This window comes from Aethalodelphis obliquidens, unplaced genomic scaffold (genome assembly GCF_003676395.1).
Source record: "Aethalodelphis obliquidens isolate GAN/ISIS:26980383/991018 unplaced genomic scaffold, ASM367639v1 scaffold42, whole genome shotgun sequence".
Classification (NCBI taxonomy): Eukaryota; Metazoa; Chordata; class Mammalia; order Artiodactyla; family Delphinidae; genus Aethalodelphis; species Aethalodelphis obliquidens.
The window spans coordinates 14,192,648-14,214,687 of NW_020837986.1; the positions used below are offsets into that span (position 1 = coordinate 14,192,648).

Genomic DNA, 22,040 nt, shown 5'->3' on the forward strand with positions numbered 1-22,040 from the left:
CCTGAGTTGGGAGCCTTGAGGGCGGGGACAAGGGGTCAAGGTCCGAATCTTGGTAGCCGGTAAGGACGATGTGGGTCGGGATGTACTGGGGAAGTCAGTGCCGGAAGCGAGTTCTGGGTTAGGGGTGGAGAGAAAAGTTCCGGTCTGGGAGCGGGGTCCCCACGAGGGGCGTGGGCAGGGGAACGCAGCTGGGGGACGCTGAGGGCGCAGGTGGGGGGGGCCCGGGAATGTCGGGAGGCTCAGCTGGCGAGGCCGGCGGGGGGTGGCGGGGGCGGCTCGGCCCCCTTGACGCAGGCGGCCTCGCAGTGCTTGTGGAGGTAGGACTTGAGCGCGAAGGTCTTGTCGCACTGGCGGCAGCGGTAGTGCTTGAAGGCCGAGTGCGTCTGCATGTGCGCGCGCAGGTTGGAGCGGTCGGCGAAGGCCTTGCCGCAGTGCGCGCAGCCGAACGGCTTCTCGCCCGTGTGAGAGCGCATGTGGCCCTGCAGAAGCCAGGGCCGCGAGAAGGCCTTGCCGCACACGCCGCACTTGTGGCGCAGGTTGTGCGTGAGCACGTGCATGGCCAGCGCAGGCATGGACACGTAAGCCTTGCCGCACGTCGGGCACTTGCGCGCCAGCTGGCTGTCCAGGCTGCGGTGCGTCTGCTTGTGGCGGCTCAGGTTCGACGACGTAGCGTACGTCTTGCCGCACTCGGCGCACGCGTGCCGGTGCCCGCCGCCCGCCGGCGTCCCCGCGCGTCCCGCGCGTCCCCCAGCGCTTCCGGCGTCCCCCGCGCCCCCGGCATCCCCGCCGCCCCCGCCGCGCCGCCGGCGCGAGCGCCCGTCCGAGATGAAGAAGGCGTCCATGGAGTAGCTGTCGGTCACGGCCGCCTCCCCGCGGAAGTAGCGCGCCGACAGGCTGGACTGCGGGCTCTCGGGGTCGCTGTACTCCTCCGGCGCCGCCGGCGGGTACGCGGGCTCCGCCGGCCCCAGGTCCAGGCCCGGCTTCTGGTCCGCATCGTAGCTGCTGGGGGGCAGGCAGTGCGGGGCGTAACCTGGAGGGGGCGAGACGGAAGCGGGGAAGGTGAGGCGCCTGGGAGGCGTCCACATGGCCTCTGTAGGGAAGTGACGGCTGCTTGTACGATAGCAGTCGCTGTCCTGCGCCTGTGCTCTGGGGGTCAGGCTGCCGAGTTCGGATCCTTCCTCCGTGGGCCGCAATAAAAATCACCCCACCCCACCCTCGTGGAGCGCGGTGAGGTCAAGTTCTACTGGCTTTGTGTTGACTGTCAAATGCTCACAGCCACGCAAGGAAGGTATTATTATTGCACCCACTTTACAGATAGAGAAACTGAGGCGTATAGTCTAAGCCCACAACTAGTAATTGATGGAGCCAGGATCCAAACCTTGGCAGCCTGACGCTAAAGTCCAGGCTTTCTTTATTCCAGCAACATTCTGCCAGTTCCAGTCCTAGGACTTACCTGAATCTCAGTTTCCTCATCTGCAAAATGGAGCTTATGATCGGACACTCCTTCCCAGGGTCTTTGGAAGGACTGAGTAAAGTGATGAGAATGATGCATTAAGCACTTCCTGTGCGCCAAGCTCTGCCGCCATGCTTTACACATGTTAACTCATGTTAACTTGTTAACATGTTAACTCATTCAATCATCACAGACCCTATGAAGTAGATCCTGTTATAATCCCCATTTTACATATAAGGAAATTGAGAGAGAGAGAGAGAGAACACACAGGAATTGCTATATAAATGTTAGCTATTATAATTATGCTTTTTACTTGCTTGAAAAAGCGACTTCACTGAAGATTATTTAATTGTCTGCCTCCCCCACCAGGCTGTGAGCTTCCCGGATGGGATCTGTGTGCCTGGCTCAAAGCAGGTGTGCAAAGAATATATGTTGTATGAAAGAATCACAATCCTGTTAGACCCACCTCCCGGGGTTGCTGGGGGATTTAAAAGAGGTCACGTATGTGGCATGTAGATGCTCCAAGAAGGGAACTTCCTTGCACTTGCTCCCGAGCCTGCTTTGCTCCCTGCTCCACTAGAAGCCTTCTGGAGTCCCCCTGTGAGATTCATTCCCGCCCCCCCACCCCCCACCCCTCGCTCCTCTCTAGAGTTGGACCAGAAATCCTTTCCATTTTGGGATCCAGTGACTGGTGGTGGGTGGGCCAGGGCATTCAACAGGGGCTTTCCAAGGGCAGGGGCCACCCTGATTTGTCTCTGCTTCCCTGGGCCTTGTGTGGTCCCAGCACCCTCCTTGAAGCCCATGGGGCCTGGGCTCCCAGGAGAGTTTCTGTTGTAAGCGGGGAACTGGATTCAGAGCTTTCATCCCCTTAAACAGCCTGCCTGATTCAGCCTTCGCGCTTTTGCCTCTCATAGGGCACTTTGGGCTGGTCACAGGGTGAAGTCTGTGTGCAGACTGTCCCCCAACCTGGAAAGCAATGGTGTACCCTTTCTTTCCCTCTGTCCCTTCAGCTGCCCACACAGGGCCCTCTGAACACAGAGATGATTGGGGATTGCGGGGGTGGAGGGCTCAGTAGGGAGGGGCACTGTAGTCAGATGCAGAGAGGGCACTGGTGGTGGCAGCTTTATAATGGGGGGTGCTCAGCCTCTCAGCACCCCATCTTCCCCTCCTTTGGTCTGGAGGTACCCCTACCTCCCACTCCAGGAATCAGGCCTGGTACTAAAGCCCCAAAACGTTCAGGGAGTATTGTTTCAGACTGAGTTGAATACCTGTTGGGCATACCCAGACTCCCTCTTTCTCCTTCTGTATTTCTTCCTGTTGTAATTACTGATGATAATGGTAATACTAGCTGATATTTACAGAGCACTTCCTAAGTGCCAGGCTCTGTGCAAAGTACTTCACTCCCATCACCTCGCTGAATCATTGCAAAAATACCTGTGTTACAGATAAGGAAAACTGAGGTTCAGAGTGGTAGTGGTACTTGCTTGCTCAAGTGGTACTTGCTCAGGTGGTAGTGGTACCACTTGCTCAAGTGGTACCACTCTTGTACTGAGGTTCAGAGTGGTAGTGGTACTTGTTCCACCACTACCACTTGCTCAAGTGGTAGTGGTGGAACAAGAGTTGGAACCCACTGCACTGCTCCCCTTGTTTTCCACATGCTGGGAGGTCCCTGAGGAAGGGGCCATGGCTGGGTTGCTCACCTCCTATCCCCAGTGCCCCAGCTAGTGGACACTTGATAAGTATTTGTGAAATGGGTGGTGAATGGGAGATAAAGATTTGCCAGGCCAGCCTCAGTCCCCGGCCCAGCAGGGTCTGCCATAGACCATTCTGTCTCCGTGGTCTTGGGACAACTTGATTCCTGACACTGATTGTAGCTGGGTGACCTGGAGCAAGTTGTGCATCTTTCTGCATCTCTGCTCCTTTCTCTGGGTATGGGGCTAGTATAGAATGCATTTGGAGGGGGTCACTGATCATGTGGCCAGTGCCTTGCATGTGCTGTTATTAAGGAAGGATGGCATATTGGTTAAGAGCACAATTTTGGCACCAGACTACCTGGATTGAGTTCCAGTTTTACTATTCCCAGTTGTGTGATCTTGGACAAACTGACCTCTCTGTGCCTCTGTTTCCCCAGCTGTGAAATGGGGGAAAATAAAAGCACCTAACTCATACAGTTTGCAGTGCAGAGTCCGTGAATAAGAAAACAATAAGTAAAAAGTGAACAAATAATAACCAACACTCCTGGAGCACTTATATATCAGATACTATTTAAAAGCTCTACACACGAATGCATCCCACCCTCATGACTCTGAGGTTGGTACCATCTTACAGATGAGGAAACTGAGGCATAAGGTAGTTAGGTAACGTGCCCAAGGTTGCACAGCTAGTAACTTAGAGACAGGATTCCAACCCAGTGCCTGGCACATGTTGGCTGTTATTATGAATAATAAGAACAAATCTCCCCGGATGGGTTTCTGTGCTGCAGTTTTCTTGGCAACTGCACAGACACATTTTGCAGCTCCAACCTGGGCCACTGTTTCCTCGCCCAAGATGTGTAATTTCTGGTTCATGGTCTGGTGAGAAAAATTCTGGTGACCCACGTTGGTAGGAGCTCAATGGACCGGGCAGTCCTCGCTGCAGCGGGGCCCTCTTTCCGTGGTTCCCTCTGGTGGTGGCCTGTAGTACTGCAGCACCTTTCTCTTGTCGCTTGGAATCTCTATATATTGTAGAAATAGGGGCGCCTCAAACAAAGGCTCCTCCTCAGCTTAGGGACGGATGTGAAATTGCCTTCCAGACAGGAACTGTGGGGCCAGACATGATGGCCAGCAGCTGCGGAGTTTGGCATGGGTTGTGGGGTGGGAGTGGAGGGTTGTATGAGAATTTATGTGGTCATGTTAGCAGAGGTGGTTCTAACTTACTTTGTGACCTTGGTCAGGTTGCTTAACCTTTCTGGACTCTGCCTCTACCAGAAGAAGGTTGACTGGGATGCTCTAAAAACACTCTTTGCGTCGTGGCTGAATAGACCCCTCAGTGATGCCCATTGTCCTGTCCCCCATCCCCCAACCCCGTCAACTCCACCTCATTCTCAGATCCACAGACCTCTCCCTACCTATGTGACCTCGGGCAGGTTATTTAACCTTTTTGTGCCACATCTGTATAAAGGAACTCATAATAGGATTGAATGAATTAATGGTGTAAAATACTTAGTACAATGCCTAGCACACAGTAGCCTCTCAATTTTATTGTCATTATTATTGTCACTACATCTCCTAGTGATATCCTTCTAATCTGCTAGAGAGTGAAGGGGACACACATGGGTATCTTAGGCTGCTGTGTGACCTTGGGCAAACAACCTCGCCTCTCTGGGCCTCAACCCTGGAGAATCCTTTAGGACACTATAGGCAATGCTCTTCTGACTCTGTGTGTGGAACTCAGACAAGTTTTGGGTGCCTTCCTCTGCCTTACAGGTGACTGTAGAAGGCTGAGCTGCTTGTCCCCCAGCCAACAGGGTGAGAGAGGCCTCTCTTGTTTGGGTCCAGATAGGGGCAGGGAGGCCCCGGGACTCAGAGAGAAGAGACTTGGCTCTCATCCTGGCTCTTTTACTCATACTCCAGCTGTGTGACCATGGGCAAGTCACAAGGCCTCTCTGGGCTCCAGTGGCCCATTTGAGGGATAGGGAACAGAGCCAGTCCTGTGACGTGGGGCTATAGGGAAGGCTTAGAAACACTTTGGAGATGTAGAGATGTCATGTACATGTCACCTGAGAATGACTTTTGGTTTTCCCTACTCAAGAGTCTTGATATTTTAGACTGAAGGTCCAGAATACATTTTAAAAAAATTCTGCAAGGGAAAAAAAATTCTGCAAGGGAATTTTATGAGAAATCAGGTGCTGGGTGCTTTGCAGACATTGTCTCTTCCAATTGTCTGACCCCTTGGGATGAGGGTGGGGGCATCTCTGAGAAGTACTTCTGCTCCTACTGCTTCCAGCTACCCCTGCGCCCTCTCCGTGTGCCAGGCACTGCGCCAAGCCCGGAGGCCCAGAGAGGGGAGAGGAGTTGCCAAGGTCACTGGAGGAGGAGTAAGACTCAAAACCCTCCAGAGTCTGTGTTTTTTTCCAAAAGCCCTGAGCAGGCATGGAGACCTGCTAGGGGAGGGAAGATTTTCAATTGGTGGGAGGAAAGGGTGGTGGGTTTCTTCAAATACTACCACCCAGCTGGCCTGTGTCTGATGGGATGATGGGGAATTGGGGGTGGGGAGAAGCTATTCTTCTAGAAAATGCACCAGCCCTTTGTAAATCTTTGTAAATGATCAATAAAAGTAATGACTAACACTTATTGAGCACTTACTGTGTACAAGGCACCCTGCTTGGTGCTTTTCACATTAGCTTGTGTCTAAGGGAGTGTGGTGGTCACTTGCCCCGGTGCCCTAGTTCTACGGAAGCTGAAGCCCAGAGAGGAGACTTTACCAGACCACAAAGCAAGTTCACACCAGAGCTAGGCTGGCCTCCTGACTCCCAGGCCAGTGTTCTTTTTCCCAGTCTCTCTCAGATTCCCAGTGTTGCAAACTTCCTCCAGGGAATTTCCAGCCCAAATCCCACTTCCCTGTCTCAAGAAGAGCAGAAGAAGAGAGGGGCCTAGTAACGGGCCAGCTTCCCAGGTGGCCCACTTTCCTGAGGAGGGCCAGGCCCTGCTAGGTGGGGGGGCTGGAGGGGCTGCTGCATGAGTTTATTTAGAGCTGTGTCTTGCTGTGCCAGGGCCTCGGGCCTCGAGAATCAGCTCCAGCCAGCTGAGCAGAAAGCCAGGTCTGTCAGCAGCAAAGCAGGATAAAAATAGTTTCTCCTGTCTGCTCACAGAGCTGGGCAAAGGGGCTGGTACCTCCCCCTCCCCTTATTATAGCATCTTTGTTAGCGGTTCCCTGGGCACTGGACCAGAAATGACACCCACCTCCTCCAAGGGCCTGGCAGCTGGTACACCTGCCCACTGGGGAGGGGGGGGTCCCTGAGTCCAGATGAGTGGTGGGCAGAGTGAGGTCTGGCCCAACATAACCAGGGCTGTAGGGTGCGGGGCTCGTGCCCACTGACTCAGACCCAGGGAGTGTTGAGAGGATTCCAGGGCCCCTCCCCACCATCCCTCCCTCCTGAAATCCCCCATATTCTGCTTTTTCCTGACTGTGACCCAATTCCCGTGGCCCACAGGGAGGTCCACAGCTCTGCGGGAATCAATAGGAAAGATTTTTCAAGGGGTTGTGGAGATAGGCATGGTGGCTACGGGTCTGGAGTTGCCCAGCACTGGTTGGTGGAGCAGCCTCCTGCTCCCTGCAGGGTGTCTCTGGGGCCCTTTCTGGGCCTCCTCGGGACTGGCTGTCATGCATAACGCACATTGTCTCTCCAGACCCCCTGCTTTTCTGCCCTACCCTCTCTGTGCCCCAGAAGGTGCCCATGCCAACTTCCCTTCCTAGCCAAAGGCTGGCAGTGGACACTTCATCCCAGGGGAGCCCACAGCTGGAAGGAGGCCAAGAGTTCTGGGGGGCTCGTCTCTCTCAGCAGCGTCTTGCATGCCCCCCAGAGGGCCTCCAGGCTGTGGGGATCCCTGGAACATGTAGATGAAGGACCCCAGGGAGGGGTGATGCGGTCTGCCATTTATGCCCTTGTCATCTCGGGCAAGTAATCTCTCTGGCCTCAGGTTTGCCTCTGGCAGTTGAAGCTAACCTTCCTCAGCACTCTGCTCTCACTGCCATTTGCCCACTGTGTGTGTGTGTGCGTGCGTGTGTGTGTGTGTGTGTGAGTGAGAGATGGGGATGTATAAATTGCTGTGCTGCCACAGGGACTTGATGTACTCTCCTGTCCTCTCTCAGAAGCCACAAACTGAGACTGTCTGAAGAGTGGACACTCCGTCTGGGCCCCTCATGTCCCCCTTGTGACCCCAGGCTTTAGGGGGGACCAGGGCCCCCAGATTCAGTATCCCACGTGGACCCTGTTGTTCCGCATTCCCAGTGACTAATTCTTAGGAAAATCAGATTTTTTGGGTCCCTAGAAGGTCAGAGCTGAAAGAGATCAAGTTTGACTGCTTCTTTTCATAAGAGAGAAACTGGGGCTCGGGTAAGGGAAGATTAGTTCAGAGCCACAGAGAAAGCTGATGGTGGCTCTAAGACGTGAACCAGCCAGCCTTGAGAATAGACCTGGACATGACCTTGGACTAGAAATTGGATCTGGATCCTGATCCTGGAGACTGAACGTTGACCCGGACATGGATTGAAACTTGAACTTGGACATGGATTTGTTCTGAATTTTGGAGTGGACCTGTAACCTGGGACATTGACCTTGGACCTAGACTTTAGACCTTGTCCTAGACCTAAGATTGGACATGGACATTGGACCTGGACATTGGACTGGACGTTGGACATGGACTTTGAACCTGGACCTCTGACATGTCTCTGATCTTGACCTTGGACCTGGACCAAGACCAAGATGCCCGGGGTAGAACACGCATATGGGCCTGCTGTGTGTCCTTGGGTACCTCCTCAGCCATCTCTGGGCTCCATCTGCCAAGGGATTGGGGCTACCCTTTTGCATCCCTGCTCCCCAAATGGGCTTTCTGAAGTGTGGGGTAGATGTGTGGCAATTGGGGACTTTCAGCCAGGTTCCCAGGCCTGGCCTGGAGCGACTCCCCGGCGCCATCAGAGGGGGTAAGCAGAAGCGGGTGCTGGTATAATGTGGTCACTAGATAAGCCTATGGGCAGAAGTAGGAGCGCTTCCTCAGCTGCTGGGGAGGCTTAATGTAGCTGCAGAGGGCAGACAAGTGCGTTATTGGATTGGCATTGATCCCTCATCTGCCTGGGTCAGATGCACTCTGAAGGAGTTATGGGGGCAGGATGGGGTGGGGGTGCAGAGGAAGGAAGACCTGGCATCCAGCTGGACTTCAGAGTTAGGGTGTGAGGAGAGGTAGACGTCCACCGGTCCATGGAGACCACTGCTATGCAGAGGGATGGGCAGCAGCCTACACTGAGGTGGCCGAATCCCTAGCATTCCCCGGGATGGGGGCCTAGGCCTGGGAAGGGGCGGGCTTCGTAGAGTTGGAGGGCGAGGTTCTGAGAGGGTTAGGAGGATGTGAGTTGGCATCTCACCGCGAGACGGAATCTGTGCTCGGAATCACCCAAGGGAGAGGAGGGGAAGGGAAGGCTCTGTGGAGGCAGAAAGCAGTGGAGGACGCAGGAGGAGAGGAGGAGGCCTCGCACTGGAGAGGACGGCGGAATTAGATCTGCTCTCCCTTCTTCGGGGAGCTCCGCAGAGAGACCTGGAAGCTTCCCCATTTGTGGGGCTTCTCCTTCCCTATTTAGGGGTTCTGTGCATTCAGGGGGAGGCTGGAGACCAGATGCACCTGCCACACCCTCTGGCCAGCCCCAAAGAAGAGCGTTGCTGGGGTGTGTGTGTGTGTGTGTGTGTGTGTGTGTGTGTGTGTGTGTGTGTAGGAGGAGGAGTCCTCCAGGAATTCTCCAGCACTCCCAGCCTTTCCCTGAGCTGGGGGTACACTCTTTAATTTGGGGTCCTGCATCTTCATCAGTTAGGAGCCTGTGGTTCCCCTGACCTCCACATTTATAGGCTCCCTTCCCCAGATTCCCCTCCCACCAGTCTCATCCTGACCCTGCAGGGATGGCTTGTAAGAGGATCTTTCTAATAACTGGAACTATCTCCAGCCCCAGGCCCTCCCCCTTCCCTCCCTCCTTTCTCCTCCCCCCTCTTCTCTCCCTCACTCTCCTCACCTCCCCCCCCCTTTCTCCTTGTTTACCCAGCACACTTACACACGCTGAGAGAGAAAAACGTCAGCTCAGCAATTTTTCACACTTCCCTCAAATGCTCAGCAAGGTTATTTCCGGCAGAACGGAGACAACGGACCGCTAGGAGCCGGCAGGCTCTCTGAGGACCCCCAGCACCCCTACCCACCCGTGCAGTGAGGGAGCCTTTACTTCCCAATCTGGCCACACCCCAGGGGTGGAAGAGGCCCCCGATAACAGAACAAGGCAGACCCTGTGTTCCCTGGCCATACCAGAGCTTGAAGGGTCACCCCCTGGTCTCCGACACTAACCATTTACTGCAGACACTGCCAGGGCACCCAGGTCAGGGTGCCTGTCCTCAGCATGGGGCAGCCTGCAGAGACTGAAGCCAAGAAAAACGCCTGGCCTCAGAAACTCTGCCACCCTCAGCCAGACATCAGATGGTAAATGGAGCCCTACAGAAACCCTGACAATGGCCCCCTGCATTCTCTTAGACCCACATCCAGTCATCTCCTCTGCCTCCCAACCCAAACTTGACCTTCACAGAAGCTGAGCTTGTCAAAGTTGGAAGGATACTTAGATCATGCCATCCAAACTCTTTCACTGCTGAGGAGGCGGAGGACCAGAGAAGGGAAGGCACTTGCCCAAGGTCACAGAGCAAGTCAGAGATCTAAAGCCCAGGCCTCCCAGAGTTCCAGACCAGATATCAGACTATCAGGACAGCCTCAGGATTCCCCAGAGGGAGCTGGTCTGGAGCCCTTTGGGGAAAGGGCCAAGGACAGGGATGGTTCTAGGGTATCAAAGCTGGTAGAACATCCCTGCTGATGGCTTTGCCCTTACCCTGCTTCCCACCATTCACTCAGGGGCTCCTTTCAAAGCTTTTTTGGACTGAATTCAAGGCAAGGCGTTCCTGCCTCCCTCCTGAGGAACAGTCTGCAGTTTTGGCTGTGCATGAGAAATTCTCTGGGCTTCTCTAGGTTTTCTCAGCTGGCCTGGGACAGGACCAAGGGGGACTCGGCGGGCAGAAGCCCAGGGCTTTGTGTCAGTTCCCCAAGGGATCCACATCCCAGGCTTGCAGGCATTTCCATTTCTACCCAGGTCCCCAGCCCTGGCATGGCCCCAGGTCTACCCTCTGTCCTGCCAGCACTCAGATAAGCCCAGCCATATCCCTGGGCTTCAGTCCTCAACCCCAAGAGGTCCTGGGGTCAAGAAAAGAGGACAGTAGAATATGAGACATGTGGGCAAAGAAAAAGGGAGGTTGATTCTCTTGGGGATCTGGGGGAGGCCAGGAGATGAGGGGCTGTAGCTGTATCCCTGATCACTCCCTAATTTCTTTGACCTTGATGAGGTCACAGAGCCTTTTACCCAGCGCCCTCTTGCTACCTGGCTTGGCAGAGTGATGGAATGTGGGTGAAGTGCTTGGAAATCCCTGAGGCAGAAGCTCCCACCCTCCTGCCTTTGCCATCTCAGCTTCCCCCCTCTTCTTCAGTCCTTTCTTCTCTCCTTTTTCTCTCCCCTCCTCTCCCCTTTTCTCTCTCTCTCTCACACACACACACCCCAAAGCTGATGCCACATGTGATGTCAGATTTCTTACTGCCAAAGGGATGCCCCCGCTCCAGACACCTGTCCTGGTGGGGACCATCAGAGGAGAACCCCTTTGTGATCCCCTTCATGGGGGATGGGGTCCACAGAAGCAATCTCTGATTTTTCTCCACACCCTCCAGAGATCACCCCCTTCTGGGCCTGAATGACCTCTCGTCCCCCAAACCCTTGTCCCTACAAGGCACTTGCTCTGAAAAGAAATAGAGTGTGTTGGGGGTAGGGGACTGACAAAAAACAGCAGGGCTGGCTCTGGAGGGGAGTGAGAAACTGGAGGGGGAGGGAGTGCAGCTCAGGAGACCAGGAGCCACTTTGGGGGAACCCCTCCTAGAAATTCCCTCTTCCTCTCAGTCCCCAGGACAGGCCCAGCCTTTGGCAGGCGTGCGGCTGAGGGTAACAAAAGAGTTGCCGAGAGAGGGGCCCGAGAACACTTGTCTGGCATCGCCAGGGGGAGTAGGCTTGAAGGGAGAGAGGGTGCCCCCAGCCACCCCCAGGGAACCAGCCCTATTTCCCCAGGGATTGGTAGTCCAGGCCGGTTTACCTTCCCCATCAAGGGAGCACTCTCGGGCAACCAGCCTCCTTCCCTCAACCACGGAGAGGGGACCCTCAGATTGCCTTATGCATTAGCCCCCCAGCACTAGCCCTTCATGGGCACCCCTCTCTCTCCATTCTCTCACCACCCCTCACTCTGGCACCAATCTAGGGCCACAACTTTCAAAGTCCGGGCAGGCGCTTGATGGCGGGATGGGCCGACCCTGCGACTTTCCCTTTGTACGGACCTGGCCCGTGCCCCGCCCGCCCAGCCCTTGGGAAGCCCGGGGGGCGCACACAGCCAGGGTCATCTCCTCCCGGGGTTCCCTACCGCGCGCACCCCTCCTCGTGGCCCGAGTTGGGGAGGGCCCGAACTCCCCTCCCCTCTTCTCCCCCACCCCCCCGCCGGGTCCCACTCACCGTTGTCCTCGGGCGGCCCCCGGGCGCCAGGCAGCACGTAGGCGGTCTCCAAGGGGTGATAGGTGGGGGCCGGCACCCCGCTGCACTGGAAGCCGTCCCCTTTGATCTTCTTTACCAGGAAGGAGCGGGGCATGGTGCGACTGGCGGGGGGCTCGGCGGGGGCACTAGCGAGGGGACCCGGTGGGGGCAGGCGGCCAGCCGGGCGCGATTGGCTGGCTGTGCGGGGTTTCAGCACTGGACAGCTCCCAGCGGGCGGGCGGGCGGGCGGCCGAGCGGAGCCGGCACCGGTGGCGGCGGCCCCGGCTCTGGCTCTGGCTCCCGCTCGGGCTTGGCGGCGGCGGCGCGCAGACAGGCGATCGCTGGAGCTGTGCTCAGCACTCCGGCTGCCGGCTTTATATGGGACGCAGGCTGGAGGAGATCAGGTGGTCCCCTAGCAATGGAACTGTTCAGCGCTCTAATCCATCAAATGTCCCCCAGGACAATCGCTCCGCACACGTTCCCCTGAACCGGCGGCGGTGGGGGCAGGCCAGGCTCAGGGAGCAGCGGGCAGGCAGGAGGGGAGAAAGTGAGGGTGAGAAAGGCGCAGAGATACAGAGAGACGGAGAAAGGGGGGGAGGGAGACAAGGGGGAGAGAGAGAGAAGAGATACATAGAGAAAGACAGAGACATACAGAGAAACGGAGACACACACACTGAAAGAGGTAGAAATAGGAGCAGAGAGACCAAGATAAGGACAAAAAGACACAAGAGAGAAACAGAGAGAAGAAAGGCAGAGATGGAGAGAAGTAGCAACACACACACCCACGGGAGAAGAAGAGAGCTCCAGATACACAAAAACAAAGCACCCCAGGGATGCAAAGAAAGGGAAAGAAAAGTGCAAGACAGAGAGAGAAAGAGAGGGGAGAGGAGGTAGAGTGGTCTGAGCAGGCGGGGTTCAGGCACATGGGGACAGGGAAGGGAATGCAAAGAAAAGAGTGCGAGCTCGCCAGCGGCGATCCTCCTGCCTCCAGCCCTCTCCCTGTCCCCCAATTTTGAAGGGGCTAGTTTGGACACTCAGCTTTAACTAGGGGAAGTCATCCCCCCACCCCAGCTTGACCTCCCACTGAAGCCCCCTGTTGGGTTTGGGGTTTAACTTTCTTCTTCCAGAACTGATGGGGGGAGCAAGTGCCCGACGCCGATGCCCAGCCCCGCTCAGCCAGTCCTGTTCCGGTGCCTAGCTCAGGCGCGCGCTGCAAGAGGAAGTGAAAATCGTCCAGTAATTAATTTCCCTGCTGCCGGGGGGCGGGGGTGGTGGTGGTTTTGACACATCCGAGGCTGTGTCTTTCCCTGAAGCGGGGAGCAGACAATAGAGACACGTGGACTGGGAAGGGAGAGGGGGGAAGGGAGGGGGAGTGGGGCTCCCGCTGGAACTCTTCGCAGGTCAGCTCCTTTGTCTCCAGGAGGATCTGAGCAGACCCCCCCCACCCAAATCCAGCCAAAACCTAGGGAAGCTTCCATATCTGGGCAGGACCAAGGAGCAGTAGAATGCAACCCCCTGACCAGAGAGGCTGCTTGGCAAAGTGCCATGGTGGTGGGCCGGCCTCAGCAAGTATGGGATGTCCAGAGCACAACAGTCCCGGAATCAGACTCTAGGAATGCCAAGATCTCATTGGTTAACGGCATTCTGCTTATGGGATGCCAGGCTGATGCAGTGTGTATGTGCTTTTGGGACTGGGTCATCCAATACCAGTTGGGAGACTAAGACCCATGGAGGCTGGGAGAGGCCATGGAGGTGCCCAGGATCCCATAGTGAGTCAGCAAAAATTCCCAGAGACACCCCCCGCCCCGGCTTTTGGGCCCTCACACAATCTTTCAGTTGTCACTTAGAAACCTCGGAATGAAATATGGGCCCCTGATCTTGCCAAGGGCCTGAATGATCTGGGGGGCCCTGCCCATCTTCTCAGCCATATTGCCCCATATTTTGCCCTCTGGGACTTTTTTTAACCTCAGTCACAGAGGGCTGAGGTGCCCACACCCTCTGATTCACGGCACACCCAGTATTCCCCACTCCAGCCGCACAAGCTGACTTCTAGCCTTGCAGGCTTCCTGCTCTCTCTTGGCCCCCACACTGGTTCCTCTGTTCAGAGGAACCCTCCCTTTCACCCTAGTGCACCCCTACTTGTCCTCAGGGCATAGCTGAGGCATCACTTCCTCTGTGAAGTGCCCCTGACTTCCTACATGGCAGGGCCAGCTTGCCCATTGACCTCTGAACTTTGTGACTCTGCCCTGCGTTTGGCTCGGCGTACTCTAACAGCTGCAGTAGCGTATCCCAGCTCCCCTACTTACTAGCCATGAGATCTTGGGCAAGTTATTCAACTTCTCTGTGCCTCAGTTTCCCATGTTATAAAATGGGAATAATAATTGTTGTTAGTTCAGGGGTTGCTGAGAGCATTACAAGAGTTGCTGTTTGCAAAAGGGCTTGGAATGGTGCCTGACATACAGTACATGCTCATTCCATGTGGATTCTATATGTACAGTTGCACCTGGAGCACCCAGGGTTCATCTAACACGTTTGTGGGGTTGTGTGGAGTAAGTAGTGACCTAGACAGTCCTAGTCCCTCATCTCCTTGGAGGTGACATTCAAGGGACATAAAACTGGGTGGGGATGGAGAGCGCTGGTACCTAGACAGGGTGGCCAGCAAGGGTCACCTGGAAGAGGTGACATCTAAGCAGAGACGTGAGTAATGAGATGGAGCCAGCCATGGGAGGAGCCAGGGAAAGAGTGCTTCAGGCAGAGGCTTCACAAGTTCAAAGGCTCTGAGGCAAAATGAGCTTGGGCCAGTTCGGGAACAGCAAGGAGTGGAAGGAGATGAGGTCAGGAAGTTGGCAGGGCCAGAACCCAGAAGGTGCTCAATAAATCATGAGTGAATGACTGTGGGGTGAGAGTCAGCCTTAAAAGGTGGACATATTGGTTGGAGAATTAACTTTTCACTGCTCACATAGAGGAAGTTGTTGATAGTTATTCGTGGTGTAGTCATATTTTTGAGTTTGTTCTGGGTACTGGGATCTCTGTCCCCTAGGGGTGCCTAGTCCAGTGGGGTAAATAAGACAAGTCGGTGCCCATGAGCTCCACTCCTCTACCTGCTCGATGATTCTATCCTTCCTACCTCTTCCATAAGATGGTAAAACTGAGCCCAGAGAGCTTCACAGGACACTGAGGGTCCACAGTGACCTAGGGACAGAACTGGGGCTGGACTCTCCCTCGCCAGGTGGGCAGGGTGGAGAGGTAATCCCCCCTTGAACTGACAGATGGAGGTGATGTATCCAAGGTCCCATAGCTCACTAGTGTCAGGTTGAAGGTCAGATGCCAAGTCTCCGACCTCCAGCTAGTAGGTGGTATCAGCACCTTTAGCAGATACGAAGAAACCCTCAGCCCAGAAGGTGAAGTTCAAAAATACCTACGGGGTCGGATGTCCTTAAGCATGGATGAAATACACAACTTCTGACATGGCTTCAGCACTAGGACGCCATGGAGGGCCTTCTATCTCCCAAACCTCCCCCAACACCGGCTCACTGGTTTCAGAAAGTCCACTGTTAGGAATTCATTTTTCCAAGTCACATCAAATAAGGAAAGAATTTTTTCCCCAGGGATGCTTGCTGTACCATCATAGACTGGAATAAAACCCCCAAGTTGGAGACAGTGAGGAGGGGTGTGAAGAAGACATCCCCTGGATGGAATATTCTGCAGCCATTAAAAATTATCATCTGGGGGAAGAGCTCATGGAATTATATTCAGTGAAAGATGCAGAATCTTGAAATCTCTCACAGCCTGTTTACAACTATGGACCAAAGTAAAAATGAACATGCACAGAAAAGTGAAAGAACGGTGGTGGAACTATGGGTGTTTCTCCACCTTCTTTTTGTGTTTTCCTAAAGACCATAAAATGTTTCAGTTCAAGAAACATTTATCTTGAGTACTTACTAAATGACTCCCTTACTTCTGAAGAGGAGAAATGATAAAGTTTCGTAAAACATGTCAGGACATTCATTCTTCTGACTTTATAGCATTGCCGATGGCAAATTTCCCCAACGACAACAATAATTATTATTATATCAACAGTGGCTCCGCATGCCTGGCACTGTTCTAAACGTCTACCCTTCACAGAAGCTGTTCATTTTTACTTTGGTCCATAGTTGTAAACAGGCTGTGAGAGATTTCAAGATTCTGCATCTTTCACTGAATATAATTCCATGAGCTCTTCCCCCAGATGATAATTTTTAATGGCTGCAGAATATTCCATCCAGGGGATGTCTTCTTCACACCCCTCCTCACTGTCTCCAACTTGGGGGTTTTATTCCAGTCTATGATGGTCGTTGGCGGAGCCGCCCTGAACCTCACTCTGCATATCTGTAAAGAGGGGACCAGACATCACATGTGCAGGCTTTGCTCCATAGTGTTAGGAGGAAGTACTGCTCTGGGAGTCAGGAGACTGATTCTAGGCTCGCCTCTGCTATCTCTGCTCCCTCTTCTGGGCTCCAGCTTTCTGGTCTGTTGAATGGGCATGGGACAAGATGGTCCCTGAGCTGCTGTCCAGAGCCGATAATGGATTCTGTATGAATTCCAAGGAAGAGAGTGGCCACAAATGCATCCACTCCACGCTGATGGGGCTCTTTCTCTGGTAAGCTTCACTTACTCTGCCTGTTTCTCCAGTGTATTTCCCCAGGCCCTCCTCTTCTGAGCCAAAGGAAAGAGGGTAGGAAAAGCCTGAAACTGACTCTTCACGGCTCTGTACGCCGCAACTCAGAGACCACTTGCCCGAGGCCCTGTGGGGGGCCTCTGGAACCTGACAGCTGCTGTGTTCTCTCTCTGGTCATTTTGGTCCTCGGAAGCAGATTTGAAAACAGAGATGGAAGTGCGGGAGATTTACTGGGGACAACACCGGCAAGAAAAAGAGGTGTGCCTTCAGACCAGGGTGCAGGTCTGACACCTGTGAAAGGAGAGGTGGGAGACAGGGAGATTGGGGAAGAGGAGCCCCAGGCCGTGGTGCAGCTTGAAGGAGGACTGGCCAAGCCCACAGGGAGCTCCAGCCCCAAGATTTCCTGCAAAGGAGTCTCATGCTGGGCAGAACGTCCAGGCCCTGGTTCCCCACCGTGCCCAGTCATCAGCGGGGCGTCCTGGAAGGGGGTGGCCTCAGCTCAGACACTGTGGCCCATTGAGAGGGTGCTGCAGTGGGAGGCTGTCAGGGACTGCAGTCCGAGTGGCAGGCACCTCCCCACAGCCACCACATGTTTTTCTTTCTTCATTTAATAAACACTTACAGCTCTGGGCTGCACGCCAGGTACTCATCTACACACCTTACAAATATCGCCTTAGTTAGTCCTCACACTCGCCTTCTGACTCGACAGTACTGTCAGCCCCATTTTCAGGAGAGGAAACCGATCCCAGAGAGGTTAAGAAACCTGTTCAAGGTTCTACAGCCAGTAGGTGTTGAGCCATGGGTCCAACCCAGACAGTCTGCGCCAGAGGCTGTGCTCTCACCACTCTGCCACCCTGCCTCCTCTCCAGCTGCAAGGGTCCTGGCCACGATTTCTGGCAACCGTTCCATGATCCCTCCTCATTGGCTCAGGAACTTAGAGCCTCGACAGACTTCAGGAAGGGGCCGGTTGGGGGTGTGTCAGAGTTCCAGACCCTGCCGGAGCTTCTGCTCTGTTCCCTCAAAGCCTCCCACCTCAAGGCCTTTGCATATACTGTTTCTGCTGCCAAGAGCACGCTTTCCTTCCCTCTTTGCCTAGTTAACCCCTCCTCCCATCGGTGCCCTGCTTGACTCCAAGATCTAGCCCAGGACAGAGATGACATGTGGTGGGAAAGAGCATGTTCTGAAGTCTTAGATGAGGGACTTCCCTGGTGGTCCCATGGTAGAGAATCCACCTTCCAATGCAGGGGATGCGGGTTCCATATCTGGTCAGGGAACTAAGATCCCACAGGCCGCGGGACAACTAAGCCTGTGCGCCACAACTATTGAGTTCGCGCGCCTCAACGAGAGAGCCTGTGTGCCGCAAACTACAGAGCCCACGTGCTCTGTAGCCCGTGCCACAACTAGAGAGAGGCCCAGGCGCCGCAAAGAAAAGATCCCATGTGCTGCGACTAAGACCCGACACAGCCAAAAATAAAAATAAATAAATTAATTAATTAATTAAAGTCCCAGATGATGATAATACTAGCTGACATTTATTGAGCACTTACTATGTGCCAGGAGCCGAATCCAACCCTTTATGTGGATTACCTCATTTAACCATCACAACAACCTTCGAGGTGGGGCCTGCTGCTATCCGCATTTTACAGATGAGGAAACCAAAGCTCAGAGAGGTAAGGTGACTTGCTCAAGGAGACCCAGCTAGGTGTCAGGATTCAAACCACGATCTTAAACCATATAATCCCTCTTTCTAAGAGGGGCAAAGGTGCCAAAGGGGGTCTCCCTCCCCCGCTCCCCCAGGGCTGAATGCCCCTTACGTGGGGGGTGGGGGCCCATATCTGCTCCATTCACTGCCACACGTTAGCACCTACACAGTGCTGGGCAAATAATAAGTGCTCAATAAATGTATATCTTGAATGAGTGAATAAACTAATGAGTGTAAAGCCTCCTTGTGACCACCCCCCCCCCCCACTCACCTTGGTCCTCTTTGGCCTGAGCTTAAGTTAATTTGTCAACCCTCAAGGTTTTCCTCTGCTTCGGGGGATAACTGAGTCCCTTCCCTGACTACCACAGTCCTTGACCTTCCCGCATAAAAGTGTCTTTCCTTCCAAGTTCCTGAACCCTGACAAGGTCACCCCTTAAGCAGCTCCCTGAAACCTCTAGAAAGGACTGGTTGCAGGAATCTGATCGCTGGGCTCCCTGCTGGGTCAGGGGGACTTGGGCCAAGCCCCCAGCATGGGTCAGGGATGGAGTGGCTAAACAGCCTTTCACATTCAAGCAAGTGAGGTAGTTCAGAGTTTGGGCCTGGGTCACGCTGAGCCGAGTTTTCATCCCAGCTGTGCCTCTTCAAGCTGTAGAAATTCAGGCAAGTCACTTCACCTCTCTGTGCCTCTGTGTCACCTCTATAAACTGAGGCCAATGATAGCACCTACTAAATAGGGCTCTATGAGGCCTGGAGCATAATTAGCCCTCGATACATAGAAGCTGCACTTGAACAGCCTTCAGGATATCAGCATCATTCCCTGCCCATCCCTGTTTGTCAGTTGGGGGAACTGAGGCACAGAACAGGCAAGTGCCTTCTTTGGGATTTTCAGGCTCCTGCCTGCCAGATCGAGGCTGGCTCCCTCACCCCACCGTGGCCTCTCCTGCCTCCCTCTCCTGCCCACCAGCCAAGCTGAGAACCATCCCTGACAGATGCTGAGGTGGCTGTGGAAGCTGCAGAGTTGGCATTTCCCGGCTCCCAGGGCTCCTGGCGCAGAGGAATCAACCCCCCTCTGCACCCCCAGCTCTGCCCCCTGCTCCTGCCTCTGCTCATATACCAGCTGGGACCCATCAGATTCAGGAAAAAGCCAAGAGGTGGCCCAGGTGCATGGAAGCAGGAGGTTGTCAATATTCACCTGTGCCTGACCCCAGATGAGAGGACAAACTCCTGAGGAGTCAGAACACCCACATGCCCCCAGTGCACACCTTCCCAGCCTCCCCTCTTTCTCACCCCGGCTGTAGAGGGGTAGGGGAGCAGAGGGGTTAAAAGCATGGATGGCCTGGCTTCAGATCCCTCCTCTGCTACTTACTGATGAGTTATCTACCCTGGGCAACTTACCTATCTTCTTTGTACCTCAGTTTCTTCAGTTGTCAAACGGGGATGCCGATACTAATGGTACCTCCCTCACAGAGCAGGTGGGAATTGAGAGAGGTGTTTAGGACGCCAGTTCACACACAGTTGGTGCTCAGTAACGTCAGCCATTTTGAGCTTGGAGTCCACTCTCTTCCCATTGACCTCTTGGACCTTTCAGCCCAAAGGAGCGTCTCCTCTCTGATTCCTATTGCTCTAACAGTCAAGGCTCTGCAGTGAAATCCCACTGGCCTGGCGTACAGTAGGGGCTCATTAAAAGGTCTGCTTGGCTGTGATACGGCATGAACTCATGGAATCTTCATGACCACTTGTGGAGGTAGACAGTATGACGATACCCATTTTATAAAGGACCACATGGGCACAGAGAAGTTAAGAAATTGCCCCAAGGCTCACAACCAGTGAGTCTGCAGATACTTACTGAGCACCTACTCTGTGCCAGGCACTGTGCTCAGAGCTGGGGACGCAGCAGTGAACAGGACAAAGACCTGCTGTCATGCAGCTCACGTCCATCCAGCTGTGCCAGCTTCCTGTCTACAACATGCCAGGGAGACAAGTGACATGGGGCAGAGGTAGAATGGGGTGGGGCTGTTTTAGTTGGGGTGGTTAAGGAAGACCTCTCTGAGGAGATGACGTTTGTATAGAGTCGAGGACGCAGCAGATGCTTGGTTGGGACACAGGTAATCCACGCTAGCGTTGCTGTGGCAGGTGCAGTCTAGAATCCTAGAGATCCCGGGACTGGTGGAACTTAGAGCCCGCTTGCCCAGGTCGGCTTCGAAGTGATAATGATTACCCCTGCCCCAGTTGGCCCACCTCTGTGAAGCAGTTAAAAGAACAGGGCAAATGACTTGGATTCTCTGAGGCTCGCTTTTCTTATCTGTAAAATGGGCACTGACAAGCACAGCACACACTCAGGAGAGAGGAGATGCTTAACAGAGACAATCCAAGGCAAGTGCCAAGCATAGAGCCAGACGCAGAAGAAGCACCCGGTCCTTGGTGGCTGGAGTGGACAGGTGACCTTCCTTTCAACTGCCCAGAACCTTCCAACACCCTTGCCTGATGAGTCCCCTCCTCCCACTAGAGAGTCCATACTGATCTCCCACTTCCTCTCCAGCTGGGGCAGTCATGTGGGCCAGCCTAGCCCCATGCCGTGCTGGCTAGAGTGTGGCAGCCTCTACACTGAGTGTCCAGAAGCAGCAGGGACAAAGGTCCAGGTGTCAGCATCCGGGGCTGGTGTCGGCAGCATGAGCTCTGGCCTTGGGGCCCCATTAGCAGGGATGTCTCCCTCTGGCCAGGCCTTTGACCTAATTTTGTTTTGTTTTGTTTTGTTTTGCGTATGAAGCCTCCATCCCGATGTCTGTGCCTCTCGGAGATTCTTCAAGCACATTTGCTGCCGTGGGTCCTTGATGACTCAGCAGCCCATGCCATTGTCTGGAAACTCCAGTAGCAATATTTTTCTCAGACTGAGTGGAATACCACAGATTCCAACCTTCTGGTGCAGGATGGCCCCTCGCGGGTATGCAGACACCCAGTTCTTTCCACTGTCCTCACTCCAAGGACAGGGGCCTGGGGCTGCTCACACTGGTGTTCCCAGCTCCTAGCACAACGTGACTCAGAGGAAAGTCTCAGTTACATGTTCACGGTCTGAACAGATAAGTGGTACAGGATATGGTTTCCACACATCTGCGCATTCGTGGTTACTTCCCCGAACCCTGTTCCAGTTTTCTGATGTTTTTCTGAAAGTGTAGCGCCCAGAACGGAACACAGAGCTCCAGAAATATATGAGCAGAGCTGAGCAGAAAGGGACTGTCACCTCTTCACTCTAGATATTGGACTTCTAATAACTTGTCCAGACATTTCCTAAGCTTTTTGGTGACTGTTTGCCCTGGTGACATACATTAAGCTATGATCGAGTGTTCTGTTTTTATGCCCCTTCCCTGTACTGTTGCTAAACCTCATTTTACTACCCCTTCTCCCTTAATCTCATGCTGACGATGGCATTGTCCCCTTCCCCGCCCCCAGGAATGGCAAGTTGATTACAGCTCAAGAGCCCACTTTGGTTGGTAGCCATAGCCCAGAGCATAGTGTTGAGATAGATTCTAGAACTGAGCTTGGGCTCAGTGTGAAAGACTGCTGTAATTGATTAATGATGTCTGCCAGGATATGGGAAGGGAAGTGCTAATTTATTTGAGATGTACTTGTCATTCCCCATCACAGGTGCTTCTAACCTGGGGACCATAGAAAGAATTCAGGAGGCCCACCATTAGCTTGGATAGGAAAAGGATTGCACCTTTAATTTCACTAGCCTCTTTCTGAAATTTATCACTCCTTCAATGATGAATGCAGGCCACAGACCATAGTGGCATTAGCAGGACCTGTAAATTGTCACTAATAGAAATCACAGATATTTTCTTGTCACATTACAGATGTTCCAGATATCTTGAAATACCGTATATGCTCATAATGAC

The 22,040-nt window shown here is 54.0% G+C and overlaps 1 protein-coding gene across 1 annotated transcript; it reads right to left on the reverse strand.

The window, feature by feature from the left end:
• Positions 1-239: 239 nt before the first annotated feature.
• SCRT2 (scratch family transcriptional repressor 2) lies at positions 240-11,903 on the reverse strand. Its single transcript, XM_027078087.1, has 2 exons — positions 11,771-11,903; positions 240-1,030 (listed from the first exon to the last, which is right to left on the reverse strand). Exons 1-2 carry the CDS (start codon positions 11,901-11,903, stop codon positions 240-242), a joined length of 924 nt encoding a protein of 307 aa, XP_026933888.1.
• Positions 11,904-22,040: the final 10,137 nt, after the last annotated feature.